This window comes from Moschus berezovskii, chromosome 6, assembly GCF_049115385.1.
Source record: "Moschus berezovskii isolate FMDL1 chromosome 6, NW_MosBer_1.0, whole genome shotgun sequence".
In the NCBI taxonomy this organism is placed as follows: domain Eukaryota; kingdom Metazoa; phylum Chordata; class Mammalia; order Artiodactyla; family Moschidae; genus Moschus; species Moschus berezovskii.
Window position 1 is genome coordinate 87,913,904 of NC_142465.1, and position 26,723 is coordinate 87,940,626.

At 39.4% G+C, this 26,723-nt stretch overlaps 1 protein-coding gene across 5 annotated transcripts in view; it reads left to right on the forward strand.

The window, feature by feature from the left end:
- ITPR2 (inositol 1,4,5-trisphosphate receptor type 2) overlaps positions 1 to 26,723 on the forward strand; it is a 639,393-nt gene that overhangs the window by 170,537 nt on the left and 442,133 nt on the right. For all 5 annotated transcript variants that reach the window (XM_055395002.2, XM_055395004.2, XM_088837263.1 and 2 more), the window contains 4 exons: positions 11,221 to 11,372; positions 15,686 to 15,785; positions 16,294 to 16,454; positions 24,924 to 25,065. In XM_055395002.2, the coding sequence (XP_055250977.1) occupies positions 11,221 to 11,372; positions 15,686 to 15,785; positions 16,294 to 16,454; positions 24,924 to 25,065 (555 nt within the window). The remainder of the gene's footprint in view (positions 1 to 11,220; positions 11,373 to 15,685; positions 15,786 to 16,293; positions 16,455 to 24,923; positions 25,066 to 26,723) is intronic.

Here is a 26,723-nt window from a genome sequence, read left to right on the forward strand (position 1 = left end):
TTGATCCATTCCAGTCATGAAGTGGCCTTATCTGGTGTTGCTGTTTTGTGAAATTGTCCATATTCACCAGGAGAACTCCACGGCCCAGCTCGAGTGTCAGGCCAGCTCCTAGCAACTCCAAGGCCTGGCTCATATACCAGGCCAGCTGTTGGATGTCAAGGACTGTTTTTCTCTTTGTCAAGGTTTATTTCTGTGATATTCTGTATGGCTTCTTGAGCTTGGTGTTGAGACAAGAGAGCTCTGCTTTAGCACCACCATAAACTTGCATAGCCTCAGACGAGTCTGGTAGCTTTCCTGAGACTCAGTTTCTTTCCCTGTCTGATAGAATGAGGATGTTTGCCCTACATCCCTCACTTGCATGTCATGAGGATAAAATCAAAGCAGACAGATGGAAAGCTCATTGTGTAAAAGATGTTAGTAGGTTAAAAAAGTGTAAGTTGTTTCTCTTAAGAGGGCCTCACATCAAAGCTTCAAGTTGTGTAGTTGAATTCAATCTTCTGTGCTCATCTTTTTTATACTCCAGAACATTTGGAGATGCTATTGATGCTTCTGGGTGGAGGTGAGGGGAAGAATATAGTGTGTTAAGGCTTATGGCGCTGCACAGAGCATATAAATTAGTAATCAATCCATGGTGAAGTTCACTCTTTGTGTTAATCAAGCCTTAGTTAGACTCGCTAGATTTTGTTCCTTTGTATTTTGAAGTAGTTTCTTTTCCACCTCTTAAGCACCCTTCTGTTTAAGTAGTGTTACTGTGATACTTTAATTGCATACACACAGGTGGATTTGCTTTTGCTATAGAATTTTATGATTGGCTCTCATCTGTCATCTCAGAAGCACATCCAACTGGGACATTTGATTTCATTTTATTTTCTTTCTAAAACCACTAGCTTGAGAGTAAATAAAACTGAGAATATGGAGCAGTAAAGCTAACAATATGGCTGCTCATTTTATATACCATTTACCACCTAGCAATAATGACGTTTCTGTCTAAGAAAGGAAACAGAGGAACATTTGGATTGTAGCCTGTGAAAAATGAAATCTGTTTCCCAAAACAATGCTATCTCACCTCAGATCTAGGTTCCAGTAACACTGAATTCACTGTGACCATGCTAATTATTTTCTTTTCTAATTTTCCTTATGTTGTCTATTTAATATCCAGTTAATATTTTTCCTGTAATTCAGAAACCTTTATCAAGTGTTGCCTTCCATTTTTGAAGTTTCAAAGGTTAATGGACGGTGCCGCTGAAATGAGGCAGAGTGTGTCAGAGCTCCCATTAAGACCCAAATTGCTGTATTTATTCTACAAAGAAGCCTATTATTTCCAATCTTACAAATGTACAGCATCCACAGGGACCCTGTAAATATTGGAACTGTATCAAGCCCAGCTGGGAACCTGACAGTCATTAGTTTTTTTTCCTCTATGAAAGCCTGCATCTTTTCAGATGACTCTTTGAAGGGGACTTTTTGGAGGATAACACCACCCATTTTCACTTACTTTATTTCTGTGGAATGTGATCTGATTTTTTGAGGCAATGTCTTTTTTCTGTGCTGGGGATTCTCAGACCCAGAAATCCTGATACATTGATATTTGGGTCAGATCATTCTTTGGTGTAGGGGCTGTCCTTTGCATTGTAGGGTTTTTAGCAGCGTCCATGGACTCTTCTCACTAGATTCCAGGAGTGGTCTTCCTGTTCTCCCCCCACCCAAGTGTGGCAACTAAAAGTATTTCTGTAAATGACCAAATACCTCCTAGGAGCCAGATTGCCTTCCTTTGAGAACCATCAAAAACATCCATGAAACAGAAATGTTCTAGGAAGCATGAAACTTTGCTGAAATAGACTTGAAACTTCTGTAGATTTTTTCTTTGGAGGGGACAGATTCTGAAAGAATACCCCCCCAGTTCTTTGAGTTTTATTATATATTCATCAGTGGTAAGATGATAAGGAAAAGAAAGAAAAAGGGGTCGTGTTAGGAATTCATTTGCGAGCACTTGATTGTGAAGGAACCTTGGCAAGAGAAGCAGTGTTTGCAGCTTTAACTGGCAGGGTTGTGTCTGTTACATAAAGTCTGCAATGAGAGCCCCAAAGGGTCTGGACCAAGACACAGATGCCTGCACATCTTAGGCTGCAGTGGCTGCGCACAGGTCTGAATCAGTCCTGAAAACGCATACATTATTTCTTACCGAATGTCTCTGGCTCCTCACAGCAGAATCCCTACGTGATGTCTCTGCTAAAAATTCGATGACTCACAAATGAGTCAACAGAGAAGGTGTTACAGGAGGCTGCCTGCTGTTAAGTCACGGCAGGGCCCCCGGGAGCTGGAGAAGCCAACAAGCCATTAGTATCCTCTCTGGCTTTCCATACGGGATTTTCGACTTACATAGTCTGAGAGACGGTGTGCCTTTCCTTCCAAGTGCAAATGCTAGTTTTCTAAAAGCCCAGCAGACTCGGTTAACATTCTGAGGCCCTGCATGCCCTAAATTGAGAGAGTTTGGGAGAACGAGCTGATGTTAAATTTAACACCTGTTTAAGCTCTGTTGTACCTTAATGTATTTTCATGATGCAGAGAGGGAGAGAAGTGTGCTTCTGTAATTCTCAGCAGGGAACTAGTGTTTTGGGGTCATTTTTTTTCCCTTTAAAAGCGATGTGGGTTTATAAACAAAAGCAACAAGCACACGATTTTGAATAGAACTGTTTTCGTATTATGGAAATAAAGCATTAATTTTCTTATATGTTGAAACTCAACCCATTCATTTAGAGATTTTATACTTATAACTCATTATTCACATTTCATTGTTTAAAAAATTCCAAAGGGCTAGCTTGAAGTTTGCTGTCAAACTGCTTATGACAGTTTGTTAAGCAAATTAACAGAGTACAAGAGATTAATAGCAGAAAGCTTTAGATTACAGCACTGTTTTAAAAAACTTCTAAATGTGTTGGAAGCTCCTATTCCCAAATAAACAATTGCTATGCTTTTATAAATGGAACTTATCTGTTCAGTAAAGCTTTTTATCCCCAAGGACCTAAGCAGATGATTTGGGGGTACAATATATATTCCATTTATCCCATGTAATTAAAGTTAAACCACAGGTCTTAAATAGTATGAGTAATTTAAAGTGAGCTTTTAGTTAGCCCTAATTAAGTGAGGTTTCTCTATGGCAAGGATTTTTATTGTTCACTGTTAAGAGTGTCAAACTAGAGAGGTCTCTGATCACTCTTATCAAGATTCCTCAGGGAAATATTACTAAGTGGGATATAATAGAAAGTGAGGTTCAGCTTCTCATTGCTCAGAAGCTGTTAAAGAGGCCAGGTTGGTAGAAACTGCTTTATTTCGGAGGCTGGCAACTGGTGAGAAATAGGGGGAGAGGACAGATGCCTGTCCAAAGCCAACTCCTCCCCACCCCTGACCCCGTCCCCTTCCCCTCCCCGTCTCGACAGTCTGGAGGCAAGAGCTTTTATAGACAGAGGGAGGGGGCTACCTGCAGAAATAGCACAGTCAGTCCCGACAGTCATCTTGAGATCGGTCATTGGTGGTCTGATCAATGTCATCTTAATTGTTTTAAGTACAGTTAATCTTCATTTCCAAGTTTGCTTTGTTTCCATTTCTTTGAGGCCAGTTCTCCGAATTGTGGCAGCCTATGTCATGGCTACAGTTTGGTCATCATATAGTTAACTTCTTCCACTCTGTGTGAGTTTCAGTATCTGCAAAACAGCTCAGTCTATGGCTCAGAATATCATCTATAGCCCTTGAGGAGGAACTGAAGGTCCTTGACTCTGCTTAATGGCTAAACTATTATTATTTGGTCTCCTTTGACTGGTTTCCTTTGTTTCTGCATGTTCTCACTTCGGTGATTAAACCTATTCTTTGGCTAAAGTTTTTCCATGGACAAAAGGCAGGCTCAGGACCATAGGGTCCTGCTCCATTTCAGTAGGAGGGCAGTCTCTAGGAACCTGGACCTGCTTTCCCTTTATACGTCCAGAAAATTCATTTTATCAGCTTTTCCAAAGAGGAGAAAGGAGAGTGTAGACAGGAGGATTGACCTCACTAAATGAACTCACAAATGACTGATGTATAACCACAGTGTCATCTCTCAGTTCCCAGTGCTTGTGCTCAGTCGCTTATTCATATCTGACTCTTTGCAACCCTATGGACTGTAGCCCACCAGGCTCCTCCGTCCATGGGATTTTTCTGGCAAGAGTACTGGAGTGGGTTGCAATTTCCTGCTCCGGGGGATCTTCCCAACCCAGGGATTGAACCTGCGTCCCATGCACTGCAGGCAGATTCTTTACACTGAGCTACTGGGGAATCCCTCTCAGGTGCTAAGTAGACATGAAGCCTTGGGGCATTTAGTGCACTTTCCCTGAAGGAAAGTCTCCATCAAAAGCTAAATTATGATGAGAAGATTGGTGTGCAGATAGCACAGATACCTTTCAGGGATATGAAATGCCTCTAGGAAGACTGGGATACTAATTTGTTGCCTCTACACTGGCCTACAGTGAGAGAAGCTGTCAAATACTTGTTCATTGACTCTCCAATATTTAGGGTACATGCTTATCTTCTGTTAAAGAAACATTTCTTCAAATATGAAAATGAAGTGTGAGAAAGTCCATTGATAACTTTTTGCAATGCTGTGGACTGTAGCCCACCAGGCTCCTTTGTCCGTGGAATTCTCCAGGCAAGAATTCTGGAGTGGGTTGCCATTTCCTCCTCCAGGGGATCTTCCCAACACAGGGATCAAACCTGGGTCTTCTGCATCACAGGTGGATTCTTTACCATCTGAGCTACCAGGGAAGCCCTTCTTCAAATATGGTTCAATATAATTGATTATATTTTATTTTCCTTAGCTAAAATTGTGTTTTAATTGTGCCTTTTTGATACTACATTTAAGCTGCTGCTGCTGCTAAGTCACTTCAGTCGTGTCCGACTCTGTGTGACCCCATAGACGAAGCCCACCAGGCTCCCCCGTCCCTGGGATTCTCCAGGCAAGAACACTGGAGTGGGTTGCCATTTCCTTCTCCAATGTGTGAAAGTGAAAAGTGAAAGTGAAGTCGCTCAGTCGTGTCTGACCCTTAGCGACCCCACGGACTGCAGCCTACCAGGCTCCTCCATCCATGGGATTTTCTAGGCAATAGTACTGGAGTGGCTTGCCATTGCCTTCTCCGACGTTTAAGCTACTTGTCTCGAAATCCTTTGAGTTTTTTCCTACAACTGCCTGATCTCACCCGTTATTTCTGCACTCTTCCATTCCAAGGCAGTCTTCCCTCATGTGTGTTAATAACACTCATTGTGTTGGTGGTTCTTTCTTTTGGTACAGTAGCATTGCCAAATCCAAAAAAGAGCTCTTTTATGATATTTCTCTGTGATTGTAACTCTCCTGATCTATTTCTCCCCAAGTTTTCATGTTATAATAAAAAAAGAATTTCCTTTTTTCCTTTTAGAATTAGCATTTTCTCTTCTTAAATCTCCCCATTCCTCTTTCTCTACCTTCATCATCGTGATTTTTATCTTCAGTATCAGGTGTCACCACCATTTTTACTATTGAGAAGGAGTTCCCGGTTGCACATGGTATACTCTGCTGGGCCCTGTGTAAGAGGATTGTGTAGATCTTCTTGAGACCTTGACTCAATTATTTGGAGGCGGACAGAAGTGTGATTCCTGTGTCACCATTACATTTCAGAGCCGCCAGGGAAAGCTACTCCCTTCTTCCGTATCTTAGTATAATATCTGGATTTTCACGTTGAGCTGGATGACAGAGATAATGAAACAGTGTACTTTTCAGTTGGTTAGTTTATTCTTTCCTCCCTCCCTCCCTCTCTCCTTTCCTCCTCCTCTACCTCCCTGTCTCTTCCATCTTCCCTCCCTCCCTGCTCTTTTCTTTCCTTTCTTCCTTCAATAGCTTTACTAAATTATTATTCACACACCATAAGAATTCTCCTGTATAGAAGGTACAGTGTTGTGAATCTGTAACCACTACCTAATTTTACAACTTTTTTTTATCCCCCCCAAAGAAAGTCTGTATCCACTAGCAACCCCTATCAACCCAGATCTATTGTCTCTGTGAATTTGCCTTTTCTGAATATTTCATATATGGAATTACACAACATATGGCCTTTTAAGTGTCTGGCTTCTCTCAGTTAACATAATGTTTTTCAAAGTGCATACATGTAGCATGTATCTGTATGTCATTCCTTTTCATGACCAAATAATATTCCATTTTGTGCATGTACCAAATTGTGTTTATCATTTCATGGACTTTTGGCTTATTTCTGCTTTTCAGCTATTATAAACAAAGCTGTTATGAACACTCATGTGCAAGTTTTTGCATGGTCATATACTTTCATTTCTTTTGGGTAGGTACCTAGCATTAGAATTGCTGGTTGCGTCGTGCTGAGTCTCTTCAGTCATGTCCAACTCTGTGCAACCCTATGGACCGTAGCCCTCCAGGGTCCTCTGTCCATGGGCTTCTCCAGGCAAGAATACTGGAGTGGGTTGCCATGCTCTCCTCCAGGGGATCTTTCCGACCCAGGGATTGAATCCATGTCTCTTACATCTCCTGCATTGGCAGGCAGGTTCTTTACCACTAGCGCCACCTGGGAAGCCCAGAATTGCTGGTTATATGCTTAATATTTTGAAGAACTACCAAACTCTTCCTAAGTGGCTGCACCATTTTGTGTTCCTCAGCAATACGGGGAGAGACTGAGTGTTATGGTCTCTCCACATCCTAACACTTGTTATTGTCTGTACTTTGATTATAACCATCCTAATACATTTTCCTATTTAGTAATGAGATTGAGCACTTTTGCAAGTATTTCTTGGCCATTTTTCTGTCTTCCTTGGAGAAATGTTTTGTCTCACCATTTGTTCAATTTTTAATTGGGTTATTAGTCTTTACAACTGTTGAGTTGTAAGTGTTATTTTTATATTCTGGATACAAGACCCGTATCAGATATATAACTTCAAACATTTCCTCTCAGACTGTGTACTTTTAATAGTTTTATTTATTTATTTATTTTTGGTTGTACTGGGTCTTCATTGCTGTGCGGGCTTTTCTCTAGTTTCAGTGAGCTGGGGCTCCTCTCTAGTTGCCGTGTGCAGGCTTCTCACTGCTGTGGCTTCTCTTGTTGCGGAGCATGGGCTCTAGGGTGCGTGGGCTTCGGTAGTTGCAGCTCCCGGGCTCTAGAGGATAGGCTGTATAGTTGTGGCACACACAGATTGGGTTTTTTTTTTAAACAGGCATTTGTAAAGAGCATTTTAGATGCACAGCAAAATTCAGTGGAAGATACAGACGGTTCCCATATACTGCTGCCTGCACAAAAGTACAGTGTCCCCTACTAACAGCATCCTTTACCAGAGTGGTACATTTATTACACTGGTTAACTTACCTTGACACATCATTATCACCCAAAGTCCATAGTTTACCTTAGGGTTCACTGTTGGTGTAGAACTTTCTATCTCTTTGATTAAAGTATGATGACATGTATCCACCATAAAAGTATCATACAGAATAGCTACATTGCTTTAAAAATCCTCTGTGCTTTTCCTACTCATTCCCCTCCCATCCCTGGCAGCCACTGATCTTTCTACTGTGCCATAATTTTGCTTTTTCCAGAATATCACACTGCTATATATTTGAAGTCACATAGTATGTAACTTTTTCACATTGGCTTTTTTCATTTTAACTGTGCCTTTAGGGTTACTTCATGTCTTTTCATGGCTTGGTAGTTCATTTCTTTTTAGTGCTGAATAACATTTGATTGTTTGAATGTCCCACAGTTTATTATTCACTCACCTACTGAAAGGTATTTTGTTTGCTTTTATGTTTTGGTAGGGATGAATAAAGCTGTCATGCAAGTTTTTGTGTGGACATAGCTTTTCAACTCATATGGGTAAATAACAAGGAGCATGATTGCTGAATCATATGGTATAGAGTGTGTTTTGTTTTGTGTAAAACCATTGAAATGTCTTCCAAAGTGACTGTACCATTTTGCATCCCCACCAGTGATGAATGAGAGTTCATGTTGTTCTACATCCTTGTCAGCCTTTGGTGTTGTCAGGGTTTTGGATTTTGGCCATTCAGTAGGTGTATATGGTATATCATTGCTGCAAGTGAGATCTAATTAGAGAACTTGCTATTCCCTAATGACATTTGATATTGATCATCTTTTCATATATGTATTTACCACGTGTATGTCATCTTTGGTGAGGTATCTGTTCAGGTCGATTAATTGTTTTCTTATTATTGAATTTTCAGAGTTCCTTGTATATTTTAGATACTAGTCCTTTATTAAATATGTCTTTTGTAAGTGTTTTCTCCCAGTCTGTGGTTTATCTTCTCATTCTTTTGATTGTCTTTCACAGAGCAGGAGAAATTTGTTTTCATGGCTACTTGATTATCAATCATTATTTTTCATTGAAAGTGCTTTTGGTGTCAAAATTTTCTCGCACATTCCTATTTTCCTTCTAGTGTCCACACTTCCCATTCCTTCCCTTATTTTGACCTTCTCATTCCAACTATTTTTCTTTCTTTAGACTCTTTCCCTCAACTGTCTGTGAGAGTTGAAATACAGGAAATAAACGAAACTGTACAAAGGCACAAAGGCTGCCTAAATTTCAGTAGGGAGTAGTTAAAGACCAGTGTTCTCATGATGCAAAGGAACAAATTTCAAGTAGTAGAATTTCACTTCACTAACTGCTGCCAGAGATTTATTTGGGAAGAAGTCTTTTTAGCTCACAGATGATCTATGAAGATCTTTCCCAAGCTTTAGATTCCATGAGCCTAAGCTATAATGTTCGGAGAAGGCAATGGCAAGCCACTCCAGTACTATTGCCTAGAAAATCCCGTGGATGGAGGAGCCTGGTAGGCTGTAGTCCATGGGGTCGCTAAGGGTTGGACACGACTGAGCGACTTCACTTTCACTTTTCACTTTCACACATTGGAGAAGGAAATGGCAACCCACTCCAGTGTTCTTGCCTGGAGAATCCCAGGGACGGGGGAGCCTGGTGGGCTTTCGTCTATGGGGTCACACAGAGTCGGACACGACTGAAGTGACTTAGCAGCAGCAGCAGCAAGCTATAATGTTACCCAGGCTGCCTTCTTTCCTAACTTACTTGTCTGGCAAGGCCATTTTTATTGGGTTATTTAAAGACGTTGAGGTTTTCTTCTCTGAAGATGGGATGGTGTTTTGCCCTCCAGACACTTTTGTTTGCAGTTCACAGGTTTTCATGCCCTCAATGCAGATGACTGAATTGGGTCTTTTGACCCTTGAGAATTTTTTCGGAAACCTTAAAGAAAGTTGTTAACCATTGAGTTTATGCCTGTTCTTTGAGGAGTGACTCACTCAGTGCTGCAGGGCTGCAGACCAGGCCTCTGGCTTTGGGTGATGTGGATTGAGATGTGGCTAGTTGAGTATGGAGTTGAGCTTTCACTGCTGCTCTAGCTGCTCCTGTCTCCTTCCTTTCCCCTCTCCTCCCCCGCTTTTTATTGCCTCCTCCCCGGCTCCTCCCCTTCTTTCTCCTCTCCTTTCTCTTTCCTCCCCCTCTTCCTCCTCTGCTCCTCCCCCTCTCCATCCGCTTTCTTTCTCTCCTTCCCTCATCTTTCATCTCCTGCAGGTAACTGCACGCGTCTCTTTGTTTAAATGAAATCATGTTCTTCCTCTTTCTCAAATTTTTGTTGTAAGATTAGCACGAACAACCAAGGAATGGTTTGGGTACCCTGAGAAGCATTGTGTAAATTCACAAGTGTAATTTGCTTACTGTTTTTGCATTTCCTTCTTTCCTATTTCCCTATACTTCCTGCTAATGTGTAGTAAGTTACCTTTTTCTGATGAATAAACATAGTTCGTACTTACTGATAAGAAACAACTGTTATGGGGTTAAACTACCTGGGGAGAGTTTGCCAGACTCCTGTCTTCATTAAAGTTTGAACTTGGGACTTTGTGGATGGCCAACTACTTTGTGCTACTGCTAGGCTGTGTGAGATTTAGCAGATAGCAATCCTGCTTCTACTTCAGACCCTGGCAGTTCCTCTGCCCATTTGTAGGTTGGTGGTGCTGCCAATCTGTGCACCATTTACAGAAGACACCGGCAAGATATGGCAAGGATTTTCTGATCCAAGGAAAATGATGCTCACAGCCTTGGGATGGTGCTTTAAGAGAACATTTTGGAGTGGTCAGGGGTAGTACTACATTGCCATGGCGACCTTGAAAGCAAAGCTTGTCTTTGGATATGAACTGCCCTCATTTACCTTTGAGCATCCCTTCCCTCCTCTATTTTCTTTCAACTTCCTTTGATGGTACAATGACAGCCGTCCTCTCTTATATTCAAATTTAATTGATTTAATAAATATGTAGAAGTATTACCAAGCTTATATTATAATTGCTGTATCCTGTTTTGGTTTTCTTATACATCAGATCCTTCCATGGGACATAGGAACTTGGGGAAGTTCAAGAGAAAATGTATAATCATCAGGCTTGTGTTGTTCTCTGCTTAAAATGGTAGGGATGTAGTGGAAATATTGGCTGAGTTTCATCATAAAGGCTTCTATTCCATTTGACTTCACTTTATTTGACATTATAGTATCTTCTGGGATCTTATGGAATAGTCAATGAACTGAATGGGAATCCTGCTGTTGATTCCCCTTCACTCCAAGTTAATATCCCAGTAGTGTTTTTGGGATTAGGCAGGAACTCTGAAATACTTTCATGATTCCAATTTATGAAATCTAGACGATTCAGCACACTGTTTCTTCTCTGTGTTTTTGTTTGTCTTGTTTTGGCTGAGCTGAGTCTTCGTTGTGGTGGGTAGGTTTTTCTTTAGTTGTGGAGCATGGGCTCTAGAGTTTTTCAGGCTCAGTCAGTGCAGTGCATGGGTTTAGCTGCCCTCAGGCATGTGGAATCTTTTCCGGATCAGGGATTGAAATCCACATCATCTACATTGGAAGGCGGATTCTTAACCTCTGGACCACTAGGGAAGTCCCTCTGTGTTTGTTTTAAATGTGGAATGCTCAAAATTACTACTGTGAAAATAGGTTTCATATCAGGGAAGGGCCAAAACTATTATTTGGACTGTTGCTGCTTTGATAATTTGCCCAGATGAAGTCCTCTGGAGTGTGTGAACTAGGCCTCACTATAATCCAGTGAAGAAATGCATGCAAATTTAAACTTTTCTCCCAGTTTAGTAAGAAACCTAATAAAAGTAAAAAACATTCTACCACCTCGACAGAGAGATGGAGATCTTCCAGCTTCAAAGAAGAAACGCCAGGCAGGGGAGAAGATCATGTACACTTTGGTCTCAGTCCCACATGGAAATGACATTGCGTCACTTTTCGAACTGGATGCCACGACTCTTCAGAGAGCGGACTGCCTGGTTCCAAGGTAAAAAAAAACACACAAAAAACAGGTTAAACAATAATGTCCCTTTGAATAATTTTACTGGTTGCTAAGGAATTAAAACCATAATTTTAATATAATTTTTGTGACAGCAAGAGAGCAAGTATAAGTGAAAAACAAGTGTAAAAAATCACACCTCTTTTATGAGTAAATTAACGTAGTTGTTCTATTCTTAAAAATAAGTAAAATGCTCAGGACAAGAGAAATTCTGAAAAATTCATAAGAATTATATGTTTCTACTGCTTGGATGTCCCGTGGTTACTAAAATGAAAAACAATCTAGGAGCATTTCCGTTAATACATAGGCATTTTTATACTCCAGTAAAAATTAATTTAAAAATACTTATGACATTTTTATTATGTCAGATTCCAGATTTCATTCATTTATTTATTTATTCATCCATTTGTTCGTTTATTTAGTCATTGAGTCAACAGATCTTTACTGAACATTGATTACCTCCCAGGCATTGCCCTTGGCATTGGGAGGACAACTGTGAGCAAACTGGTTACAAACTTAAATTCAAATGAGAGAGAGAGGTAATAAACAAATAAGCACAAACTATAAGGTCAGGTAATAAAAATGTTTTGAAGAAAAATTGAAGCATATGGAGAGTTCTATTATTAGGTATGAGACCTCTCTGATTTAGGACATTTGAGAAAAGATGTGAATGATTTGAAAGATCAAGCCCTTTTCATCTGGGAGAAGTGTTTCAAGCAGCAGGAACACAAAATGGAAAAATGTTTAAATTTGCTAGCTGTGCTGAAGGCCCAGCTAGGAGACAAGTAGACCTAAATGAAGAGGGGGAAGGCCGATTGTTAATGAGGTAATTGTTAACTTAAAGTGAGAGAGTGTTTTACATTCTTTTGTTTTGATTAAGTTTCTTTTTTTTTTGGTCTACAGCTGTCTACCCTCCAACAATATCTCTAGGATGCAATCTCTAGATGCATAGAGTTTTGCCTTTATTATTAAGTTTAGTGGGATTGTTCTAAATTGTCCTTGATCCAGCATGATTGTCCTTGGCCTTGGGCAGATCACAGTGGTTAGATTGAATGTATGTGCTCTAAATGCAGACATTACTGTGCAGGTTACTTTCAGAGAAGGTAAAAAGTTGCTCTGTTAACACTGCCGGAAATCACTGCTGCTTGGGCTTCCTGGGCTGTTTCCCAGCTGTTCTCACTCATGAAATATGTAGCTGAGTCTATGGTCACACCACCCAGAACATGCCTGATCTTGGAAGCTAAGCAGGGTCAGACCTGTTTGGTACTTGAATGGGTGAAATGTAGCTGAATCTTGGCCTTGCATGAGTCATTTCTCTTTGGGCTACCAACAGAGATCTGTAAAGAGATCCACACTGAAGGTTTGACTTGATGCAAGTCTCTGACCTTTTCTGAGTATGGTATCTTAATAAATCCTTGCTCTGACTACTCACTTTAGATTTTAACTCAGCAAACATAGAGTCCTTCTTGAACTCTAACCAAGAAAATTTGCTTAAGGAAAAGGTAGAAAGATCTCACTATAAAGTATAGACAAGCCCCAGAGCCTTGCTCTATATGGAAGGGTTCATCTATTACTATTCAGAGCTGCTGAAGCCCTTCTCATTATAGAACAGATTTTTGTATTAACATATTCTTTGTCACTAGTTGTTTTAAAGCTCCTGCTAATGAACACTTAGTAATAACTACTGTTGTAATATAACTCTGGAGCTCTTGCTGTGTGCTGAGCACTCTGTCAAGTTCTTTATAAATATCCTGGCAGCAATTCTAAGAGATCAGAACTAAAGACTAGCTGTGCTGTGTGTGCTTAATCTCTCAGTAGTGTCTGACTCTTTGCGACCCCGTAGCCCACCAGGCTCCTCCGTCCGTGGGATTTCCCAGGCAAGAATACTGTAGTGGGTTGCCATTTCCTTCTCCGGGAGATCTTCCCGACCCAGGGATTGAACCCAGGTCTCCCACAGTGCAGGCGAATTCTGAGCCACCTGGGATGAACTAGTTAACACCGTGCTTTTCATGTCAGCTTTAAATTGGAATCACCTGTGCAGCATTTTGCCCTTTATGCTCTGGCCACACGAAGACCAGTGAAATCACCTGGAGATCTTTAAAAAGTACTGATGGCTTCTGTGAATCCCAGACATTCTGATTTAAATAATGTGCAGTGCAGCCTGGGCAACAGTCTGTAGAAGCTTTTCTGGTGACTCTAATATGCAGCCAGGTTGGGGAACTACTGGCTTAGTGTGACTAGGTTGATCAATCCATGTCTAGCTTATAAGGTGGATTTGATCCTGATGTGTGTGAATTTGAAGTCTATACTCTTAACCACTGTGATGCATACCTTCATCTTTTATTTTTATTTATTTAAGATTTTTTTGATGTGGATCATTTTTAAAATCTTTATTGAATTTGTTACAGTATTGCTTCTGTTTTATGTTTTGTTTTTTTGGCCTTGAGACATGTGGGATCTTAGCTCCCCATCCAGGGATCAAACCCATACCTCTGCATTGGAAGGCAAAGTCTTAAGCCCTGAACTGCCAGGAAGTCCTCCCAATGCCTTCATATTTTAGACATTCAAATTACATCAAGATTCTAAGAAAGGATTTTTATGGTGTAGGTCCTAAGGAGTTATTCATTTCTAGAATCCTTAGAAATTGAAAGTTATTGTGCTCAAGTGTGGTCCCATTAGTTTGGAACTCAGCCATCTAGGTTGACTCCATAAGCATCTATAGAAAAAGTGCAGGGGTAAGACTAGGGGGAATGACCATGGAGCTGAATAAGCTGTGGTCTCACTTTCCAGAGCTTAAAATACAGTGGTGAGGATAACTGAGTCCAAATGACATCTCCTGTGTAATTCCATGAAGAGGATAAGTGGTATCACAGAGGTATTTCAGTACTGGACTTTTGCTGATTATTTGGACAATGATTGGACCTTTGCTGTTCTAGAATTTTGAAACTCTATCTACTTTTATGAATGAGCAGAACCATGGTGTTTGAGACTAAATCTCTTTCCCTGAAGCCCTTTTTTTTTTTTTTAATTTGAGTTTCTCTTATTGGCCTTAATGCTTTCTGCCTTATGTTATAGGGATTTATCTTATCTTTCCTGCTGAACTTCTTGCAACTTGAAGGCAGAGAACTTACCTCAATGGTTTTCTTTTAATGGACACCTTATTCATTTTGTTTAAGAAATGATAATAAAAGTTTCACTGAAAATGATAATATTTGAGCCAGAGGAAGCTCTAGCTGTTCTTTCTCATACACTCTCTCACAATTCACCTATCATTGGAACATGAATTAGCAAATATGGGACCATTGCTCCTAAGGGAAATACAGAGTTAGGTTCCTGCAAGCCTCTGGACACAGTATTTTTGTCAATCAGTTAATACTCAGCCTTGTTTTCTATGTGTTTTTGGTTAAAGACCCCTCACTTAATATATATTTTGGTTCATGAACACTGAATTCATGACCATCAGCACTATAACTCATGCCTGGATGAAGCTTCTCTGTCATTACTATTTTCTCTGTAATGCACATCACAGCTTTACAGGAACACAAGGCAGCACTTCAGCACTACGCTTGGGACTGTTTTCAACAATGAATTCCCCAGTTCAGTGAAAAACATGGTACTATACAGACCATGAAAAGACACTTGTTGATGGTTCAGGGGTTAGAAACAAGAAGGCAGAGCATCGCCTTGTTCAGCCTCACTGGGGATGTGAATGGCAGGTAATCAAACTTTTTGCCACTCTATGCATGTCTGAGAAAGACTGCCAAAGTGCCCCCAAGAATTGACTTTGGGGTTACAGATAATTTGTCACAAGTACTTAGTCTGCAATTATTGAGGACTGACTACACTATATACTTGCATGTGCAAATGGTTAAACCACAAAAGGGACTACTGTGAGACAGCTGTTATAATTGAGATGGTTACACAGTCAGTGCTTCTTACCTTCATATACATCAGAATTTCCTGGAAAGACTGGTAAAATACTCACTGTTGGACCTCATGCTCAGATTCTCTGATTCAGTTGACTGGGGTAAAACCTCGGAATTTGTGTTTCTAACTAGTGTCCAGGCAATGCTGATGGTGCTGATTCAAGGTCCAGATTTTGAGAACTACCAGTCTAAGTAATAATAGTACATGCTTTGAAATAGTCTATAGTCAGATTTTCCCTTTAAACGTGACTGATCTACACTCAGTTAATTGCGTAAAATATATTTATATTCATATCGTGTATGAAACTTAAATATGTTAATGTTAAGTGTGTTAATTTTTTATAAACCATTTTAAAAACATTATTTTTCTTTTAGGAACTCTTATGTTCGCTTAAGACATTTATGTACAAACACGTGGGTCACCAGTACTAGCATCCCCATAGACACGGATGAAGAGCGGCCTGTTATGTTGAAGGTAAATGTTTCTGAGAATGGTTTACTTTTCATCCACATGTTGTGTGAATAGGATTAGGGGATAACTGACATGTTCTAACAACTGCACTTCGTCAATATTAGAAATTATTGCAATGAACTTCATCAAGGACTCATGCCCACCAGTCAGGTCACTGCAGGGCTGTGATTCAAGAAGATACAGCAGAGATACTAAGAGATTGGGAGTAGCATGTAGAAAGGGAAGAAGATTCCAGAAGGGACTTTCCTCTCCTCTGTTGAAACTGAAGCAAAGGGCAAGGGTAAAAGGGAAACATTGACAGTCGGGCTTTGAGAACAAGGCCAGAAATGGGCAGGAGAGATCTGTGTCTCTACAGCTTTTCATAGTGGGCAATGCTCGTAGGAATTGTTGTATTTGGATCATCTACTTCTGTTTTGTACCTCTTCTGCAGTACTAAGATGTGTTAGTACTTGAAGAATATTGCATCATTTTTTAATAAAGCAACTAATCTTAATGGAAAAACATATTGCAGATTGGAACTTGCCAAACAAAAGAAGATAAAGAAGCATTTGCCATTGTGTCTGTCCCACTGTCCGAGGTCCGAGACTTAGACTTTGCCAATGATGCAAATAAAGTGCTGGCGACTACAGTTAAAAAACTGGAAAATGGCACAATAACCCAGAATGAAAGGAGGTTAGTAACTTTCTAGAATGACTTTTACTTATTTATTTATCATTCATATTTTTTAATTAATTTATTTAATTAGAGGCTAATTACTTTACAATATTGTGGTGGTTTTTGCCATACATTGACATGAATCAGTCACGGGTGTACATGTGTCCCCCATCCTGAACCCTCCTCCCACCTCCCTTCCCATCCTATCCCATCCCTCTGGGTTGTCCCATGCACTGGCTTTGAGTGCCCTGTTTCATGCATTGAACTTGGACTGGTCATCTCTTTCACGTATGGTAATCTATATGTTTCAATGCTATTCTCTCAAATCATCCCACCCTCGCCTTCTCCACTGAGTTCAAAAATCTATTCTTTATATCTGTGTCTCTTTTGCTGTCTCACATATAGGGTCATCGTTACCATCTTTTTAAATTCCACATATATGTGTTAATATACTGTATTGGTGTTTTTCTTTCTGGCTTACTTCACTGTGTATAATAGGTTCCAGTTTCATCCACCTCATTAGAACTGATTCAAAGCTGAGTAATATTCCATCATGTATATGTATCACAACTTTCTTATCCATTCGTCGGCCGATGGACATCTAGGTTGCTTCCATGTCCTGGCTATTGTGAACAGTGCTGCAGTGAACATTGGGGTACACGTGTCTCTTTCAATTCTGGTTTCCAGTTTTTTAAGGAATCTCCACTCTGTTTCCCATAGTGGCTGTACTAGTTTGTGTTCCCTTTTCTCCACACCCTCTCCAGCATTTATTGTTTGTAGACTTTTTGATAGCAGCTGTTCTGACTGGCGTGAGATGGTACCTCATTGTGGTTTTGATTTGCATTTCTCTGATAATGAGTGATGTTGAGCTTCTTTTCATGTGTTTGTTAGCCATCTGTATGTCTTCTTTGGAGAAATGTTTGTTTAGTTCTTTGGCCCGTTTTTTGATTGGGCTGTTTATTTTTCTGGTATTGAGCTGCATGAGCTAGAATAACTTTTAAGTCATTAAGAGTCAGTTGTCAGCTTTTGCAGTAGCTCTCAGGTGAATGAATGACTCTCAGGAAATACGTAGAATGGTCTCCATGGCAGCACACCTGTTTCTCAATGAGCAGATCCTGGTGGTGAATGAAAATGGTAACATTAAAATCTGGGGAATGTTTACATTTTTCTATTTTAGTTTGGCTTGAACACAGTCGTTTTGAGTTACTTTCTGATCTTTCCTTTTAAATGTTTCATAAGAGATGCCTTTTGATGCACTTGATTTGATATTTGGGTTTGGAGTTTTAAAGGCCCTAAAAGTTTTACTCTTTTTTGTTCTTATTTATTCAAGATGCATTTATCTGCTCAAGTACCACAAAGCAAACATGTTATATAATACCAGCAAACAGTCTGCAAAAGTGTAGCTATCTGCCCTTGAAACTCGCTCAAAGATACTCGAAGAAACTGGATCTTTGATTCCTCCACTCATTCCATTTTGGAAATGAGTAAGAAAGAGTGATACTGATAGCCATCAGTCGTTTCATCCCTACTTTATACTGGTACTATGTTCAGTTCAGTTCAGTCGCTCAGTTGTGTCCGACTCTTTACAACCCCATGAATCACAGCACGCCAGGCCTCCCTGTCCATCACCAACTCCCAGAGTTCACTCAAACTCATGTCCACAGAGTTGGTGATGCCATCCAGCCATCTCATTCTCTGTCGTCCCCTTCTCCTCCCGCCCCCAACCTTTCCCAGCATCAGAGTCTTTTCCAGTGAGTCAACTCATCGCATGAGGTGGCCAAAGTATTGCAGTTTCAGTTTTAGCATCAGTCCCTCCAATGAACACCCAGGATTACAAACAGCCTTGATATGGACATGATTCCCATTCTACATAAAGGAAAATTGAAAGTTTAAGCCAATCACACTGTAAGTGGGGTATTTAATCATGTGTGTTTTTAAAGTCCAAAGGTTTCCAACACACCAGAGCACAAGCATTCTCTGTATTTCTCCACTTCATGGTCTGCTATATATGTTTCAATTTGAATAAGATAAATGAGAAATTACCAATTTTCCAGGCATTCACACACTGAAACTCTCATGCACAACTGGTGAAATGATAGTTGGTATCAGTTCAGTTCAGTTCAGTTGCTCAGTCATGTCCGACTCTTTGTGAACCCATGGACTGCAGCACGCCAGGCTTCCTTGTCCATCACTGACTCCCAGAGCTTGCTCAAACTCATGTCTATCATGTCAGTGATGCCATCCAACCATCTCATCCTCTGTCCCCTTTTCCTCATGCCTTCAATCTTTCCCAGCATCAGGGTCGTTTCCAATGAGTCAGTTCTTCACATCATGTGGCCAGAGTATTGGAAGCTTTCAGCATCAGTCCTTCTGATGAATATTCAGGACTGATTTCCTTTAGGACTGACTGGTTTGATCTCCTTGCTTTCCAAGAGATAAAAGGTATAAGCATTTTGAAACATAGTTTGACAGTAAGGAGCAAAGTTTAAGGAAGCAGTCACTCCTCGTGTAAGTGGAATCATGCAGTGTTTGTCCTTTTGTGACTGGTTTATTTCATAAAGCAGGTTCACTCATACTGTCGTATGTGACAGGATTTCTTTGTTTGTTAAAATTGTGTAGTATTCTTAGGACAGTTTACCCATGATGGTAATGTAGCCATGAACAGCAGACTCCATTCACATCTTCATGCAATGTACGGGCTTGAGTACTGATTCCAGTTCCCTGAGATAGGAGCTCAGAATCTAGAGCAGGGGCCATCCAACATGTGATCACCAGATCAGATGTCCTTCTGATACAGAGTTAATATTTTCCTATAGCAGTGTCATTTCCCTTTGAATTTTACTTGCTTGATATTCCTGTCTTGACACCAGCTATCCTTTGTTTAGTGTTCTAGTAGATGCCTTTTTTCAATATCCATTTGCTTCAGATTTGCCAGTCATTTTGCTTTGTTAATGTCTTGTGAACAGGCAAGAGCTGGATTTTAAAAATATAATCTGAAAGTCTATTTGAATTTGCTAAAGTTTAATTACCTTGATTTGTTACATAATGTGTTTGGACTTATTTGAATACCAATGGGTATAATATTTTGTTATTTTCTTTGTCCTGTATAGCTTTTTTTCTTTCCCTCTTTTTCTTTCTTCCTTTCTGTTAGAGTGGTTAAGTTTGTATTTTCTCCTCATTTTTACTTTTCTTCTGGTTTAGAACCTATAGATCCTATTCCTATTCTTTTGCAAGTGCCCACATGGTCTTGTCATACATTTCAGCTATATATTCTTTTTTCAGTTCAGTTCAGTTCAGTCACTCAGTCGTGTCCGACTCTCCGCGACCCCATGAATCACAGCACGCCAGGCCTCCCTGTCCATCACCAACTCCCGGAATTCATTCAAACTCATGTCCATAGAGTTGGTGATGCCATCCAGCCATCTCATTCTCTGTCGTCCCCTTCTCCTCCCGCCCCCAACCTTTCCCAGCATCAGAGTCTTTTCCAGTGAGTCAACTCGTCGCATGAGGTGGCCAAAGTATTGCAGTTTCAGCTTTAGCATCAGTCCCTGCAATGAACACCCAGGATTGATCTCCTTTAGAATGGACTGGTTGGATCTCCTTGCAGTACAAGGGACTCTCAAGAGTCTTCTCCAGCACCACAGTTCAAAAGCATCAATTCTTCGGCGATCAGCCTTCTTCATTGTCCAACTCTCACATCCATACATGACCACGGGAAAAACCATAGCCTTGACTAGACACAACTTGAAAATACTTCTTTTTCTGATTGGAGACAAATACTTCAGAATGCTTTGATTCTACTTCTCATCTTTTTTGGGGGGGGACTTAGTTGTCTAGATGCATAGTTCTGAGTTTATTCCTTAAGTTACTTATGTCATCTATATTATGGTGTATCACTTTTTTCTGAAAATTTAGTTCCTAACATTATTTTTCAGTTATTAATTATATTTCTTAATGCATTTTACCTTTTGTTCTTCTTGCTTTTATTTCTTGCATTTCATTCCTCTCTGGGTTCACTTTTCTTTTTGCTGAAATTTTTTCTTTATTCAGTGAGGTTATAAATCTTATTTGGGGATAAATCTTATAAATCTTTATATGGAGATGTCTTTATTTTATCTCCTTTTTTAACTGATACTTTATGTATGAAATGCCAGTTTGACAATTCTTTTTCTTTAGAATTTCAAAGTTATAACATTTATTTTCTGTTGTATCTTGTTGCTGTTAAGAATTGTTATTCTTTATTGGCATTTTTCTTTACTTTCTGATGATTTTGTAGATTTTTATCTTTTGTCTTTGATGTCCTAAAGTTTCACCGCAATGTGTTTCCAAGTAATTTTTAATTTTGTTTTTCCTACTTGACACCTAGGGTTTACTTTTAATCAGAATACTTTTATTTTTCTGGAAAATTTTCAGCCATTTTCCTTCGAATATTTCTTATCTTTTCCTCTTATCTCTCTTCTGGAACTCTTATTAGATGTGTGTTGAATCCTCTTAATTCATCTCCCTTATCTCTTAACTTTCCTTTTATAATTTGCCTTTTGAAATCTGTCCTGCTTCCTAGATTGATTTTTTTTGATACTCCCCTGGTGGCTCAGAGGTTAACGCGTCCGCCTCCAATGCGGGAGACTCGGGTTCGATCCCTGGGTCGGGAAGATCCCCTGGAGAAGGAAATGGTAACCCACTCCAGTATCCTTGCCTGGAGAATCCCATGGACAGAGAAGCCTGGTAGGCTACAGTCCACGGGGTCGCAAAGAGTCGGACACGACTGAGCGACGGAACGGAACGGATAAGTCACCATATTTTCTTAGAATGTGTGTGTAGTATTTTACCTTCATGAATTATGTTTTTATTTAAATGATTATAATTTTGTTTCTCAGATTTCTATTGGTTCTTTTGCATAGCCACATTTTCTTCATTTGTATCTTCATTTTATGTATGTTGTCTTCTTTGGTATATAATTATTTTCTTAACTCTTTGAGGATTGGAAACACACTGATTTAAAATTTATTTTAAATTTTTTTAAAAATTAATTTGCATTTTTTTGGTAATGAGGTGGCCTCCTGGTTTTTCAGTATGATGTATGGCTTTCTTAATGTCAGTTTTTCTCTTGTGCTTTGAAATTTAAATATGCAGGTTCTTCTTGAGTGGAAAATTTTTTTCTTATTCTCTCTCTGCATTCTCTCATCTTGTTTATTAGTTTTGTGGTTGCCTCCACCTGGCTCATCTCAACAAGTCCAGGGCCAGATCTGATACTGAGGGCTGAGAATTCATGTCCTCTGATAATTTGAGGCTTTAGCCATTGAGATTGCAGGTGGTTGAGTCCAGTCCTGTGTGCTTCCTCTCTTTCCTCCTATCACTCACTGCATAGCCAGGACTAGAAAAGGGGTCACAATACTTTTAGGGTTCCTTTAAGAGATGGAGACACCCTGCTTCAGTCTCTGCTTTTGTATCTTTAGTTTAGTTCCCTGCCACGTGCTTTCAGTCCCCATTGTCTTGCCAGTACTGAATATTATCCTTGCTCATCACTGTGTTTCTTATTTCATTCCTGGTTGACTATGTTTTTTGTTTTGTTTTAGGTATGTCTTTTTTAAATACATATTTTGTCTATCATGGCTGCATATGGTAAAAAAATTCACACAGAAAGTTTTTAGTAAAAGGAAATTAATAAGTTTGAATGATTAAGGGACCTCCCCATCTCCCTGGTGGCTCAGACGGTAAAGCATCTGCCTACAATGCAGGAGACCTGGGTTCAATCCCTGGGTTGGGAAGATCTCCTGGAGAAGGAAATGGCAACCCACTCCAGTATTCTTGCCTGGAGAATCCCATGGACGGAGGAGCCTGGTGGGCTACAGTCCATGGGGTCACACAGAGTCAGACACAAGTGAGTGACTTCACTTTCACTTTCACCCATCTCCCGGTATAGAATTGTAATTTGATCTAAACTGAAAAAATCAGTTTTATTTGCTATAGATGGGATGCTTGAGGTGAAAAGACAAAAATAAGGTTTCAACAGTTGGATGTCAAAAGAGACGACTCATTTTCTTGACTATCATTGCCTCATCATTAGGGGAGGTGGGCTCTGCAAATAAGGTTAATGTATAGTCATTCTCAGTCAAGACTGTTAATTTTCTTCATCATTCCATTAGCTATCACCAGTTTTTAATTTATTTTTAATTGGAAGATAATTGCTTTACAATATTGTGTTGGTCTCTGCTGTACAACATTGAGAATCAGTCATAACTATATATATATATATTCCCCTTCCTCGTGAGCCTCCCTCCCATCCCCCCATCCTATCCCTCTAGGTCATCACAGAGCACCAGGCAGGGCTCCCTGTGTTATATAGCAACTTCCCACTCTATCTGTTTTACCTATGGTAGTGTATATATGTCAAAGCTACTTTCTCAATTTGTCCTACCCTCTACTTCCCCTGCTGTGTCCACAAGATCATTCTCTACATCTACATCTCCACCATCATTAATTTGTAAGCCATCTGGAAGAGTTTGAAGCAGAGATATTTGTAGTTGCTCCCAGAGTTGTGCTTTCTTAGATAACTAAACACCTGAATACAATATCCTCTAAACAGCAAGAGAAAAAAAAACCCAATACTTCTAAAAAGAAAATGAAGATGTATTTATGCTTGGACTGGACTTGTAGATTGAGCCCTTGAGGCTCAACTCAATTTTAGTTTGCTGAAGAAGTCTGAGCTCAAAATAAATATTTTATTATTTCTGTTAAGGACAACAGAATAATTTAGACGATGCTGAGTCACAATTTTGAAAGAAATTCACACCACGTTTTGATGTGTAGAAATCATGTTTTACATTTCTATGGTTGCCCCTAGAAGTTATGTCAGTGAATCCTATTCCTAAGACATGTTGTCAAAAAGAAACAGATTGGGTTAAAATTTAAAATGGGCACGCAAGAAAACATAATATCTCTGGAATTTGGAGTAAGTTTGTGAACCTTGGAGGTGTGCTGAACTTGGATATGGTGGCTAAATTCTGGATTATAGGTGTATCCACTTGGCTCCACTCCCTTGCAGGAATTGAATGTGGAGATAAAATCAAGATACTTCATAACTGAATACATTCCACACTTTTCTAGAGTCACTGAATCTCTTAAATTGTAGTTTTTTTGTTGATGTGATCTTGATTGGTCATACTAATAACAGTGAATAATTATGCTGATGTATATGGATAAAGCTTATTTATTGAAATATAGTTGATTTACAATGTTGTGTTAAATTCTAGTGTAAAGTGGTTCAGTTATATATAAATATACGTATCATTTTTCATTATGGTTTATTACAGAATGTTGAGTATAGTTCCCTGTACTATACAGTAGGGCCTTGTTGTTTATCTGTTTTTTATATGGTAGTTTGTATTTGCTAATCTCAAACTCCTAATTTATTCCTCCCCCACCTGTGCCTGCTTTTGTAACCATGTTTGTTTTCCACATCTGTGTTTCTGTTAAATGTTAAAACATTGTAAATAAATTCATTTGTGTCATATTTTAGATTCCACATATGAATGATATCATATGATATTTGTCTTTTTTTGTCTGACTTGAACTTCACTTAGTATGATAATCTCTAGGTCCATCCATGTTGCTGCAAATGATACTATTTCATCCTCTTCTATCTGAGTAGCATTCCATCATGCATATATATGACATCTTCTTGCATAAAGTTTACTTAAATATTTGTTACATAGTTTTTATAGTATTAAAAAATTCATATATGATGCAGTTCCCTGGTGGTGTAGTGCCTGTATGAATTTTACAAAAAACAGTCACGCAGAAAATGATAAAATGCAGGAAGGAGGAAGAAAAAGGCTAAGGGAGGAAGGGCTGTCCAGACACTTTAGGTGCCAGATGCCACTGATGTTCAAGTAATAGTTAAAAAAAATAGCCAAAATGTAGAATTAAAGGTAAACATTAGTGTATGATTTTAGGGTGTTATGATTTTTATCGATCAGTTAATACTTTCAGAACAATTTAGAGATGTGATGACTTGCTCTTGTCTCTCTTTGCAGGTCATTTAAGTTTTTCCTATTCTGTACAGGGAGAAATTGTAATGTGGTAAAGATTAGAAAATGTAGTTGAGTTGATAATAAAAAAGAACAAATTTGAGTTTAAGAATTTAGTTCAGCTGTTCTCTCATAAAGCCAAAATACCCTTCTTTGTGAGTCAATCATGAAAAAGCTTCTGCTGATGAGTGTTATCCTCTCTGGTTTTGGGACTTATGGGGTTTTATTTCATAATTGTCTTTACAAATACTTGATTAGAGTTGGAGGTGGGAGTAGGGGTTGGTGGAACTGAAGAAGGGATGCTCTTTGCAAAGATTTAAGTAAGTATTTACTGTATTAGTTATTTCATTAAATGATTTTATTATAAAAGACTTTTACTTTTTAATATTTTAGTGTTTATTTAAAAATATTTCCAAGATTAAGCACACCATAATATTTCCTTTTCTTTTTATGATAGGTTTGTAACAAAGTTATTGGAAGACCTTATCTTCTTTGTTGCTGATGTACCTAACAATGGACAAGACGTTCTAGACGTGCTTATCACCAAGCCAAACCGAGAACGTCAGAAGTTAATGAGGGAACAAAACATATTGGCACAGGTGATTTGCATATTTTATCTTTTGAGTTATAGTTATCAGGAAAGTTCTTGTATTAGTTACCTATTGATGTATAACAAATTACCCCAAAACTTAGTGTCTGAAGCCAGCAGATACTTAGGCTTTCTGTGGATTAGGAATCTGGGTGTGGTTTAGGTGGGCAGTTCTTGCTCACAGTGTTTCACAGGCTGCAGTCAAGGTCTTGGCTGGGTTGTGGTCATCTTGAGGCTCAGATAGGGGAGGATTTATTACCCAGCTCACTCGCCTGGGCCCTTCCACAGGGCTGCCTCAAGACCAGGCAGGTTGTGTTCCTTAGAAGGGAGGAATCCAAGACAGAAGAAGAGAGGGCCTTCAGGTGGAGTTCATAGTCTTTTTGTAACCTAGTGTTAGAAATTGTAACATCTCATCATTTCTACCTTGTTCTTTTAGTTAGAAGTGAGCCAATAATTCCAGCTCACAGTCAAGAAGACAGGATTCCATGAGTGTAATTCCAGGAGGCAGGGTTCACTGGGAGACAGCCTGCCACAGACCTCTGAAAAACCTCCATGGTCAAACTGTCTCCAGAAAACATGCTGTAAGAATGTTCTAAGTAGAATTTCCAGGGGAGCTTCAGTTCAGTTCAGTTCAGTCGCTCAGTCCTGTCCAACTCTTTGCGACCCCATGAATCAGGGCACGCCAGGCCTCCCTGTCCATCACCAACTCCCGGAGTTCACTCAAACTCATGTCCATCGAGTCGTTGATGCCATCCAGCCATCTCATTCTCTGTCGTCCCCTTCTCCTCCCGCCCCCAATCCTGCCCAACATCAGAGTCTTTTCCAGTGAGTCAACTTGTCGCATGAGGCAGCCAAAGTATTGGAGTTTCAGCTTTAGCATCAGTCCTTCCAGTGAACACCCAGGATTGATTTCCTTTAGAATGGACTGGTTGGATCTCCTTGCAGTCCAAGGGACTCTCAAGAGTCTTCTCCAGAAGCTGCCATCTCCATCTGCTTCCTACTTTTTTCCCATTTTTCCCTCAAAAAGTAGGGCGGTCTATTCATTAATCACAAGTGCTCTTTACAGTATTCTAGTTTTTCCCCTGAAAGTCTAGAAATGCTCCTATGCTATGTCTTCCTGAAGTTGTTCATCACGTGACAGCAAATTAATTTCTCCCTAATATTGTGCACATTTGGACATGCCTACCTTCGTGCATTCTTTTTATTCTGTTAATTGCTATATAAGTAATGGGCTTCTGCCTTAATTGTGGACTGTAGGAAGATACTTAAAAAATAAAATTTATGTTATTAATATACATGCTCTTGTAGAGTTGGGAAAGGAAAACAGTAGACAATATCAATTAATATTCTGTAGCTGATTGTCAGAATATATAAAATCAACATTTTTCTCAAATAAAATAAAGGTTGCAAATCTAATGAGACAAAGTCTTTTCTAACATTAGCATTTCTTTTGTATAAAACATTTGATTTCAAGGACTTTTAGGACCTTGAATGATTTATTAATATTATTTCAACCAATATATGTCAAACATTTTACTTCAGTATTATAAATAGAAAATTCACAGTTTAGTGAATATAGAATTATTGAAGAAACTTTAATTCATATTTTATTTCATGGACTACAGAGGATAATTCTGCTTTCTTGTATGACTCCTCATGTCTTTGCCT